At 42.0% G+C, this 12398-nt stretch overlaps 1 gene segment (V, D, J or C); it reads left to right on the top strand.

Annotated features, from left to right (window-relative positions):
* The first annotated feature begins 707 nt into the window (after positions 1 to 707).
* On the top strand, positions 708 to 1234 carry LOC127160624 (Ig heavy chain V region 914-like). The segment is given in 2 exon segments: positions 708 to 825; positions 906 to 1234. Coding segments are annotated over 2 exon segments (342 nt in total).
* Positions 1235 to 12398: the final 11164 nt, after the last annotated feature.

Here is a 12398-nt window from a genome sequence, read left to right as displayed (position 1 = left end):
AGAATAACCCAGCCTTTTTGTTTAGTACACTTTCTAAATCACACGTCCAAACCCAACAGAGTCAAGACTCTCAGAGCATGTTGTTCACTTTTACAGACGCTCATGACAACTCATGGACTGTAAACACACAATTCCTGTTTTTCTAATCTGTGTGCAGGATTAGAAATAATCAGAAATTGCTCTATAAACACACACAAGCTTTGTCACTCCACATTTGTATTTTGAGAATATTAAAAGCAACACATTCACTAGTGAATAATCTCTACGTCACTTACACATCTGCTCATGATGCTGGCAGCTACTGGTATTAATGTTAAGATTTCCTGAGAATAATAAACAGAAATGTTACCAATGAAGTTCCTTTGCTCTTTGGTTTATCATAGTAAAATATCACAGCATTTTTAGTGGCTAATATTTTAGTGGCTTTAGTTTGAGTATTTGAAGTTTTTTATTGTATTATTTAAAATGTATTATTGCAGGCACAGATAATGTACAGTGTATCAGGAAACCTCTATATTGCCCCAGAAAGAAAAAAAAGGTCAATCAAAATTATTTTAATTAATTTTTCCAGTTCCAGTGTTTCTATAGGCTACTTAACATATTTTACAGCTGTAGGGCAGATACAGTATATGCAAATGTCATGATTGAGTGGGGAAGATCAGTGTCACTCAAACTCTCAAAGGACTGTGTTATAAACTGGATCCTCAGTCAGTGTTTGTGTTCTGCTGCAGTGCAGATAAATATCTTTTTGTTTCTCTCGATTTGACAGATTTATGGTCATAATGGAAATGTTATAGTATGGAGTTCTGATAATGATTTTGTCAGGTGAGAATGATTTCACTTTTTCAGATTGTTGTCATTAATTGTTTTAAATCATCTAACATTATTTGTTGCATGTTTTTCAGCTGTTAGTGGTCAGTCTTTGACCTCCTCAGATTCTGTGGTGAAAAAGCCTGGAGAATCAGTGACTCTGTCCTGCACTGTGTCTGGATTCTCAATGAGCAGCTACTGGATGGGCTGGATCCATCAGAAACCAGGAAAAGCACTGGAGTGGATTGGGTGTATATCTGGCTCAAGTGTATATTATGCTCAGTCTCTTCAGGGCCAGTTCTCCATCACCACAGACACCAGTAAAAACATGCTGTATTTGGAGGTGAAAAGCCTGAAGTCTGAAGACACAGCTGTTTATTACTGTGCACGAGATTCACAGTTAAACAAAAGACTGCAGGGCTGAACAAAAACTATTCATGCATCAGATCACTCTAGCAACTTACTAAATTATACTTATTTAAAAATGTTATTTAAAACATTTAAGTTCTTTCTCATAAACAGCTTCTCAAATAAATTAGTGTATAAAAGTCTGAATTAAGGTACGTGTAACGAGGACGCTGAGGCGGCGTTTGAATCCAATTGCGGAAGTTTATTACAAATGACAGCACACATAAACGTGGAAACAGGCAGAGGGTCGATTACCAGAAAAGCAGTCCAACAGCATACAACACATAAACGTAATCCAAGCAGCAGAGAGATAAAGCAGGCAGTGGGTCAAATACCGTGAAGTCAGTCCAGAAACAGCAAACAATCCAATAGGGGTAATCCGTAAACTCAGTAGTCCATAAACAAAGCAAGATAGCAACAGGTAATCCAACAGAGTAAATATAAACGCTCGGTAAGGCAGGTGAAACTGGCAATACTTCGCAAAGTATAGAGCACATGGTCAGTCTTTATATAGTCCCAAACAGGAAGCAGCAGTAGAAGCAGCAGAGGGAGCGTGCAGGCAGTCCTAGGGTGAGAGCTCCCTCTGCTGGCTTGGCGTTACAGAATCCCCCCAGGAGCGACTCCTGGCGCTCAAAAACAACAACAACAACAGTCCAGGTGGGTGGGGGAACAGAGGCAAAACAGGGGGTGGGATGGAGGGCCAGGTCCATGTAGAGCAGGTGGGCCTGGATCGTGGAGCAGGGACAGACAGTGAGGCACTGGAGGACCTGGATCATGGAGCAGGGACAGACAGTGAAGCACTGGAGGACCTGGATCGTGGAGCAGGGACAGACAGTGAAGCACTGGAGGACCTGGACCGTAGAGCTGTGGCAGACAGTGGAACCTCAGAGGACCTGGGCCGTGGAGCTGTGGCAGACCGTGAGACACTGGAGGGCCTGGGCCATGGCGCAATAGCAGACAGTGGAACCTTGGAGGACCAGGGCCGTGGAGCTGTGACAGACAGTGGAACCTTGGAGGACCAGGGCCATGGAGCAACGGTAGACAGTGGAACCTTGGAGGACCTTGGCCGTGGAGCAGTAGTAGACTGTGAAGTACTGGAGGGCCTGGGCCGTGGAGCAATGGCAGAGTAGGGGACCATGGTGGGGCAGGCAGAACAAGAAGCCATGGCGAGGCAGGCAGAGCAGGCAGAACAAGGAGCCATTGCAGGGCAGGTAGAGCACACAGGAGTAGAGTTATCCATAGTGGGCCTAATGACATGCATAGCAGAGCGGTGTGCACCCAAACAATCTCCTTGGCCGTGGCATGACAGGCAGAGAGTTCATCTTGGGACGCCGCCCCCATAAGAGGATCTACAGCTTGCGCTGACACCTCTGGGGGCATGGGCGCAGATGCTTGGGCAGGTGTGGCAGGGAAGTTATCAATGGCCTTCATGGCCGTGACAGGACAGGCAGAGAGTCCGTGGGGAAACGCCGTCCCTTTAGGAGGTTCTGCAGCCGGAGCTGCCACTTCTGGGGGCATTGGCGCAGACCCTTTGACAGTAGACTCGTGGACAGGCGAGGCCTCTGGGGCCGACTCGTGGACAGGCGATGCCTCTGGAGCAGACTCGTGGACAGGCGAGGCCTCTGGAGCACAGTGTGCAGCCCACACACTGAAAATGGCGATGGCCATTACAGGTAGCACAGTAGGTAGTGGGATGTCTGTTGACCTCGAGGGTGTGGATGTTATGGACTTGTGGCATGGGAATGTGGACACTGCGTGGTTTGGGGCGTGGGCTCTGCGTCTGCGTGGCTCTGCGTGGCTTGGGAGCGTGGGCTCTGCGTGGCTTGGGAGCGTGGGCTCTGCGTGGCTTGGGAGCGTGGGCTCTGCGAGGTCAGCTGATATATGAGGTGGTTTGAGAAGGTCAAAGGGGATCTGGTGAGGTTTTGATAGAACAACGGTTTCTTGACTTGATTCATGGAGGACTGCCGTGACTTGACTTGACTCAGGGAGGCCTGCCGTGGCCTGACTTGACACAGGGAGTTCTGCTGTGGCTTGACCTGGTTCATGAAGATCAACTGTGGCTTGGTTTGGCTCAGGAACAACAGCAGCAACTTGACTTGGCTCATGAAGAACAACCGTGGCTTGGCTTGGCTCATGGACGACAGCAGCAACTTGACTTGGCTCATGGAGATCAACTGTGACGTGGCTTGGCTCAGGGAAGACAGCAGCAATTTGACTTGACTTGTGAAGATCTGCTGCAATGTGACTTGACTCAGGAACGACATGGCTTGACTCAGGAACGACATGGCTTGACTCAGGAACGACATGGCTTGACTCAGGAACGACATGGCTTGACTCGTGGGGAACAGCTGCATCTTGGCTTGAGTCGTGGAGAACAGCAGCTGTGACTTGGCTTGACTCGTGGGGCACAGCTGTGACTTGGCTTGACTCGTGAGGTACAGCTGTGACTTGGCTTGACTCGTGGAGAACAACAGCTGTGTTTTGGCTTGCCTCATGAAGAACAACAGCTGTATCTTGGCTTGACTCGTGGAAAACAGCTGTGACTTGGCTTGATTCATGGGGAACTACAGCTGTGTCTTGGCTTGACTCATGGAAAACAACAGCTGTATCTTGGCTTGACTCATGGAGAACAACAGCTGTATCTTGGCTTGACTCATGGAGAACAGCTGTAACTTGGCTTGATTCATGGGGAACAGCCGAAACCTGGCTTGATTCATGGAGAACAGTAGCTTTGGCTTGACTTGACTCTGTTGCTTGACTTGACTCTGTTGCGTGACCGGGCTCTGTTGTGTGACCGGGCTCTGTAGCTTGACCGGGCTCTGTAGCTTGACCGGGCTCTGTAGCTTGACCGGGCTCTGTAGCTTGACCGGGCTCTGTAGCTAGACTTGACCCTGGAACTGGACTTGACTTGGAAGCCTGACTGGACTTGGAAACTTTTGACCCTGGAGCAGCAACTGTAGCTTGACTTAACACAGGAGCTTGACTTGACCTTGGAGCTTGACTTGACCCTGGAGCTTGACTGGACTTGGAAGCTTTGGACTTTGGAGCAGCAGCTGTAGCTTGACTTGACACAGGAGACACAGCTGCAACTTGACCTGACTCTGAAGATGGCTCTGCAGCTGGACTTGGCTCTGCAGCTGGACTTGAATCAGGGGTAGCTGCCGTGACATGAGGGAGCGCCATCTTAGCTGCCCATACAGCCATTAGGGATGAGTCCAGCACGTGGGTCATCATGTAGCGTGACTTGGAGACAGCGACCATCTTGTGGAGAGGCTCTGGGATGGCGGCCATCTTGTGAACAGGTTTGGGGATGGCGGCCATCTTGTGGACTGGCTCTGGGATGGCGGCCATCTTGTGGACTGGCTCTGGGATGGCAGCCATCTTGTGGACTGGCTCTGGGATGGCGGCCATGACAGGTGCAGGCTCTGGACGGGCGGCCATGACAGGTGCAGACTCTGGACGGATGGCCATGACGTGAGCAGGCCCTGGAGCGGCAGGCGTGACGTGAGCAGGCCCTGGAGTGGCAGGCGTGACGTGAGCAGGCCCTGGAGCGGCAGGCGTGACGTGAGCAGGCCCTGGAGCGGCAGGCGTGACGTGAGCAGGCTTTGGCTTGGTGGACGTGACTTGAGCTGGCTTTGGCTTGGCAGGCATGACGTGAACAGGCCTTGGCTTGGTTGACGTGACTTGAGTTAGCTGTGGCTTAGCAGGCTTGGTTTGAGGAGCCTCTGGCATGACGGTGACGATACCGGACATGAAGGTTGGGATGTGACGGGTCTCTGGTTTGCTGGAGGTGAAGGGAGCTGGTTGTGGTGGGGTAGCTACTGGAGGATCACGGGGTCCCTCATCCGCGATCCCCACAGTAAACGTGGATCCACTTAATAGCAGGGCATGATCAATATATTTCTCTAGTGACCAATGAATCTTTCCCCCAGGTAGCCATGAACGAATGGGATCGTTTAAACCCACCCGAAAAATGTCTTTCAGTGCCACGTCATTAAAGTCAACCAGGTGACACAGTCCACAAAATTCCCCCACATATTCCTCTATAGCCTTGTCACCTTGACGAAGGCAGAGGAGGCGAGATACTGCAGGGTTCATGTTAGCTGGTCGTGTACTCTGTAATTTCCGCTGGATTCTTGGTAGGCGAAGTATTCTGTAACGAGGACGCTGAGGCGGCGTTTGAATCCAATTGCGGAAGTTTATTACAAATGACAGCACACATAAACGTGGAAACAGGCAGAGGGTCGATTACCAGAAAAGCAGTCCAACAGCATACAACACATAAACGTAATCCAAGCAGCAGAGAGATAAAGCAGGCAGTGGGTCAAATACCGTGAAGTCAGTCCAGAAACAGCAAACAATCCAATAGGGGTAATCCGTAAACTCAGTAGTCCATAAACAAAGCAAGATAGCAACAGGTAATCCAACAGAGTAAATATAAACGCTCGGTAAGGCAGGTGAAACTGGCAATACTTTGCAAAGTATAGAGCACATGGTCAGTCTTTATATAGTCCCAAACAGGAAGCAGCAGTAGAAGCAGCAGAGGGAGCGTGCAGGCAGTCCTAGGGTGAGAGCTCCCTCTGCTGGCTTGGCGTTACAGTACGTCATAAAGATCATATAGATTCAAAGCAAAGCAATTTTTTTTATTTACATACATATATTTATTTATTTAACAACAACCTGATATTGGAAAAGTGCTGATCTATGTTTGCTGTTACTACAACCTGTTAAAGCTCTACAACTTTATCAAAGACCTTTACCCACTTTCTCATGAACAAAACACACTATCACATCTGTTTGAAGGAACTGAGGGGTTGCACACACATGCCTGCTGTGAAAAATAATCACATTTATTCACCAAAGTACAATATTATTTCCATATCAGTAGGTGGAACTATCCTCCATGAAATGAAACTCAATGGACTCAAGCACCAGTGACTCCATTGGTTTTGCTAATGTAACGTTTCTATGCAAATTAATTGAAGTCTGTTTCATATTTAAACACTGTTGAGTGGAGGACTCATCACCAGTTCAGCCTTCATATAAACCATGTTCACTTCATTTCTCTTGCTGTTGCTGGCTGCTTTGTCTTGTAAGTAAATTCCCTGGACAAATGAAGAACTTAGATGTTTTCTTAGTGTAAACAAAAACATATTCATAATTCTTTAAATGTTGTGTTTATCCACAGGTATTGACTGTCAGGTTGTGCTCACACAGTCTGAACAGTCAGTGGTTGTGTCTCCAGGTGGTTCATACAAACTGACCTGTGCCTGCAGTGGGTTTACTGTTAGTGGCACTAGCATGCACTGGATCCGTCAGGCACCTGGAAAAGGACTTGAATGGATTATTTATTATTATTCAGATTCAGCTAAGAGCTCAGCTCAGTCAGTACAGGGCAGATTCACAGCATCTAAGGACAGCTCTAATCTCTATCTGCACATGAATCATCTGAAGACTGAAGACACTGCAGTGTATTACTGTGCAAGAGACACACTGTGATAATACAAATACAGGCAGCTGTTCAAAAACTCATCATGGGAAATGAGGTTGACATGTCTGAATTACACAAGCTCTAAAGTACACTGTTAGTGATTTCTGTAAATGACAGTATTTAACTGTAATATGAACTGTACTTTACTTTGGAACAGTTATACAGATTGTTACTGTATTTTAAAGTTGCATTATGGGAAATATCCTTTTGGCGCCATTAAAATACAGTATTTTTCATTTACTGTAAATCCAAATCCAGTAAAAAAAAAAAATGAACGCGAAATCTGACCAATGACAGAAACACTTTTTCCTCTGGCAGAGAAGAAAAGGAAGACGCACACACAATAACCTCACAGCTGCCATCAAATGTATGTACAATGTTCCTGCTTTTTAATTCTATATTTAACATCAGTGTATTTTTGGGTTATTCTTCGGTTTAATCAAAAAGAAAATAATAATAAAAGTGCTGTCTCTTCACGAGGTGCAGTCACATTTTACAGTGTACGTCGATGAGCTTTGTGGCGGATAAATAGTCGTTTTAGATTGAGGAGAACGTTCTGTGCAAAACAAATATCTTCTTTCTTTTCTTTCCTTTTTTATAGGAAGTTTCACCGTCAAAGTGTGAACATAAACAGGTCTCTGTCTTGGTTTTGACCATGTTGTCAGCAGGTGAGTTTTTATGTTATATTGTATGAAATTAAGGTTTAAAGCTGGCACAGTAATCATCAGAATATTTCTTTGCCTGTCTCTGAAAATGTCCGTATGTATGAAGTCAACCTGCAGATGCTTATTTTGACAGGCTTTTATTCAAGTAGTGATTACAGCATATTGAATAACATACATACGTCTACTGGAGCACACATTGAATTGGGACATTTTGCAGACAATTTGGTTCAATTTTCCTGACTTCATTTGATATCCACCATATTCTTCAACACGGAAGTAAGCCTTTATGGGCGAGACTTCAGTCACAATTTGCTCAGTTACCCGGATGTGCAATACTCGAATGTAAACAACATAATGGATTACAGGGTTAATGTACTACTGAATACGTTGTTCTACTATTTTATGCTGTCTAAACCACGGAAACAACGTGTGAAACCTGCTAAATCATATAGAGAAGGACTTAGTAAGCAGGAAAGGGTGCAATATTAAAAAAAATAAAAATAAAGTTAACCAGTGATAAAGATGCATACAAGCAGTATTAATTAAGATATTAGCATAATATTTCACCTACCTGACAGTAAATGATGAGAACAAACATGAATGTGGTCAAGATTCTTGCGCTGGAAATCATGGTTCAGTTTGGTCAACCTTTTGTTCCTCAGATAGTATTTTTGCACTCTTCTCCTTGATTTATTTATAACTTGTGGCAGTCTGTAGTACACAGTTTTTTTTTTCCTCGTTCTGACCGATTAGTACAGCCCAAAACATGACAATAATTGAACATTTTCAGCAGAAATAATCAGCAAAATATGCAAGTTTTGTTCGGTTCAGTGGCATTGTTTAGGTTTAGTGCTGCCAATATGGCTGACTGATGACGCATTGTGAAAACACTCTATATGGAAATAATTAGAAGAATAACAGTGTGCGTAAAATTGTTAAAATTGTGTTCATAATTAAATGGGTCATCGGATGCCCATTTTCCACAAGATGATATGATTCTTCAGGGTCTCAATGAAAAGTCTATAATATACTTTGGTTAAAAATTATCAATGGTAGTGTAAAAACTAAACGCTAAACTTGCTAACTAGCACATTGTTAGGAAAGGCAACTGCAAAGATTAATCAATAAAAAAAAACCCTTATAAATCACTTCTGCTGTAAGTGAAGCTGGATCACAATTGATTTGTGTGAACATAGACGGATATATGTAGATCGGGAGGCGCATTCCCTTCACAAACGTAATCCACTGCATCTTCAGCGGCTCAGATGAGTTACTCAGATGAGTAAATGACGACCACTACGTTCATTATTACATCCAGCAACACAACACTTCAATCGCTCAATTCTTGTCTAACTTACATCCCTGCTCCGGCATCAAAACGATGGAGGGTGGACTGTTACAGCTGATCTGAGGTAAGACGCTCATGTCAATCAACTATTGTGGGAGCAGCCTCTATGGGTGTGACGCCACAATGACAGGCATCTGAGAATGGATCGATTTGAAAAAATATTTTTACAGATTATTTATATACCACTGCATGGATTTTTATCATTGTAGGGTAGATTTCTACATACACTGCCAACACATTAATGTTCAAACAATGTGTAAAAGTGAACTTAGCATCCTGACCCCTTTAGGATAATACATTAAAATAGCATGGTAAGACACACTAATTTGTACCAATTTAAAAAATAGCTGGATGCGGATAAAAGCGGAAGCTAGACTCATAAAATTTACAGAATGGCCATGCCCGCTCTTACAGGAAAAATAAGGTGGATACTGATTAATTTCCAGCAATAATTACCTTTAAAACCCATTTGAACACCTCATGAAAAACACTCAATGTAATTCAAATATTTTATTACAAAACAAATCACTTGAGCAAGGTAGAAGAAAACTGATCTTAGGCTAGTGCAATTATATACGAATCATGAGCAAGCAAATCATATTTTACAAAAATAAAATAAATAAAAAAATAAATAATCATATCAGCCTACAGTCAAGCTTTACAAGGGCTCTGAATCTCTGAATCTGATTTCTGCATGCTTTAACATTAAATCCATTCATCTTCAGATCTGTTATTCAGAAACATTAATAATAGGACACTTTTATTACCTAAAATTTACAATAACTCAGCTCCATTTTAAATACAGAAAAAAATACATCAGTATGTAAGGCATCAAAGCAGAACACTGAATCAGTGGAATACAGAGTGTCCGAGAACCAATGAAAACCGTCCAAAATAAAGACCCATTTGAGATGAATGTTCAAAAAGCAACTCGGTCTAAATTAATTATTTTGAGCTCCATAAAATGGACTCAAGTCGTTATTAAAGTTTCGTTGCGTGATGTGCTGGTGTCATGATATCATCGCATGCATACGCGCCCAGTCCAGCAAACGTGTTGACAATGGAGTCGCAGAGAATTTGGCATTTCATCTTTATGGTGATTCTGTCTCAACAAGGTCATTTTTACATTTGTGTATTTGTCTTGTTACCAACCATTTAACTGATAAAAGCTCTTCACTGATGTAATTTTTATTTATTTTTATTTATTTATTTATTTATTTTTTTTGTCTTTTATTCCACAGGTATTGATGGTGATGAAATCCGATTAGATCAGTCACCTGCTGAGATAAAGAGACCTGGAGAAACAGTGAAGATCTCCTGTAAAACATCTGGTTTTACAATGACAGACTACTGGATGCACTGGATATGACAAAAACCTGGAAAAGCTCTGGAGTGGATTGGGGGAGTTAACTCTGGCAGTAGTTCTAGCTCTAATTATTTTATTTACGCAGACTCCATGAAAAATTCACTATGAGTGAGGACGTGTCTCAAAGTACACAGTATCTTGAAGCCAAGAGTCTGAGAAAAGAGGACACTGCTGTTTATTACTGTGCTCGACAGACACAGTGACTCCATCTGATGAAGCAGCTCTACAAGAACTGACAACCAGTTATTAGGCTGTGAATAATATACTTGCTCTTATTATCATAATTATGAAGAATTAGTAGTTGTTGTGGCTACAGTAATTATAATTATTATAAAGTAAACATAATTATTAATCATCGTTATTTTCCTGATGCCTTCTAGTTTGGATCTAATATCAACTCAACATTCATGATCATTCAAAAGAGTGAGTTTTCATTTTACTAACCATCTGCTACAGTCATATTTAATGAATGGTATATTTATACACATTAAATGACAGTTTTAGGAACAAATACCCTCTCTACAGTACATGTGAAATGTATATTTACATTTTTTTTCTTCATCCACCTTTTATTTTCTTATGTGATCTAACCTTATGCCCAAATGTGGGTAACCAGACACCTGATGTCAATAGACCTACTAGTTGATATCACACTTACACATTTAACACTCAGAAGCAGCAAACATACAAACATCCAATACAAACTATAAGCAATATACAGTACAGACATACAGAATCGTTCACACCTAGTGGTACTACATACTACTCTCAGTCTGTTCAGGGACGCTTCACCATCTCCAGAGACAACAGCAAGAAACAGATGTATCTGCAGATGAATAATATGAAGAATGAAGACACTGCTGTATATTATTGTGCAAGAGAGACACAGTGATGAATACAATGACAGCACTGCACAAAATCTCAATGCAATAAACAGAAAATGAGCCTTTTACTTATTTATTTACATATGTTTTGCCTGTATTTACTCAACTGCAGCTCACTGAAGCTCTTCATGAATTCAATTACAAATTCAAATTCATTCACATGCATGTTCAGTTCAGTTTGGTTTTGTTCTAGTTTTCCTTGTTTGACCTAGTTTCCTTTGTTCCTCTTTCCCACCATTAGTTTGTTACCATATTTGATTTAATTAGTGTCTGCACCTGTTTGATTGGTTTGTTTCAGTGTATTTCCCTGGTGAAAAAAAAAAAAAAACAGCATATGCTGGTAGGTATGTTTTGATGCTGGTTTAAGATGGTCCTTTGCTGGTTTATGCTGGTCCTTGACCAGCAACATGACCAGCATAAACCAGCGAAAGACCAGCTGAAACCAGCATCAAAACATACAGTAACAGCATATACTGTTTTTTTCACCAGGGTTGTTTCAGTGTATCTGTGTTTTCTTCTGTTCATTGTCAGTTCTTGTTGTGTGTAATCCGGTTATTCTGTCATACCCAACTATGACCAAATACCCTCTTTATAGTCAGTATTGTAAAAGAAAAAAAAAACAAAAAACTGCAGGAAGAGGAGTGCGTTAACATTAAAAACAATAGGAACTAAATATTATATCAATGAAATGCATCATATGGTTTAATTATAATCTGTTTTATAATGACATTATATTAATTGTATGTGTTGCAACGTTCTCAAAATGAAGACCAAACTAGTTTATATTTTTGTGTTTAATGTTTTATTTATTGCTCTCTGACAGGTGTGGAGTGTAATAGGCAAGGCAAGTGTAATTATATAGCACAAGTGCTATACATAAAAGGAAGTAGAATAATCATAAAAACAATAATCCCAACAATAAAACAGAATTTAAAAACTTTTAAAATAATTTCAAAATTGATTTTAAATAAATTTAAGACAGTTAGAAATAGAAAAGGATTATACATAGTGCAATCAGTTCGGACACAGCACAGTGCTTATTCAGTAAATGCACAGCTAAACAGATGAGTTTTGAGTCTAGATTTAAATGTACCTAATGTTTTAGCACATTTGATCTCTTCTGGAAGCTGATTCTAACTGCGGGCAGCATAATAGCTAAAAGTGGATTCCCCTTATTTTGTGTGAACCCTTGGTATTTCTAACTGACTTGATCCTAATGATCTGAGTGGTATTCAGTATCTGTATTCAGTGAGCATATCTGCAATGTATTTAGGTCTTAGGCCATTGAGTGATTTATAAACGAGTAAAAGTACTTTAAAATCAATTATAAGTATAACTGGGAGCCAGTGTAGGGGCCTGAGGACTGGTGTGATATGCTCAGATTTTCTGTGATGAGCTCTGTGGGCAGGGCTCAGCCAGGATAGTG

Source organism: Labeo rohita, unplaced genomic scaffold, assembly GCF_022985175.1.
Source record: "Labeo rohita strain BAU-BD-2019 unplaced genomic scaffold, IGBB_LRoh.1.0 scaffold_405, whole genome shotgun sequence".
NCBI lineage: Eukaryota > Metazoa > Chordata > Actinopteri > Cypriniformes > Cyprinidae > Labeo > Labeo rohita.
The sequence above is the reverse complement of the archived record's forward strand: the minus strand, read 5'-3'. Positions and strand labels throughout refer to the sequence as shown.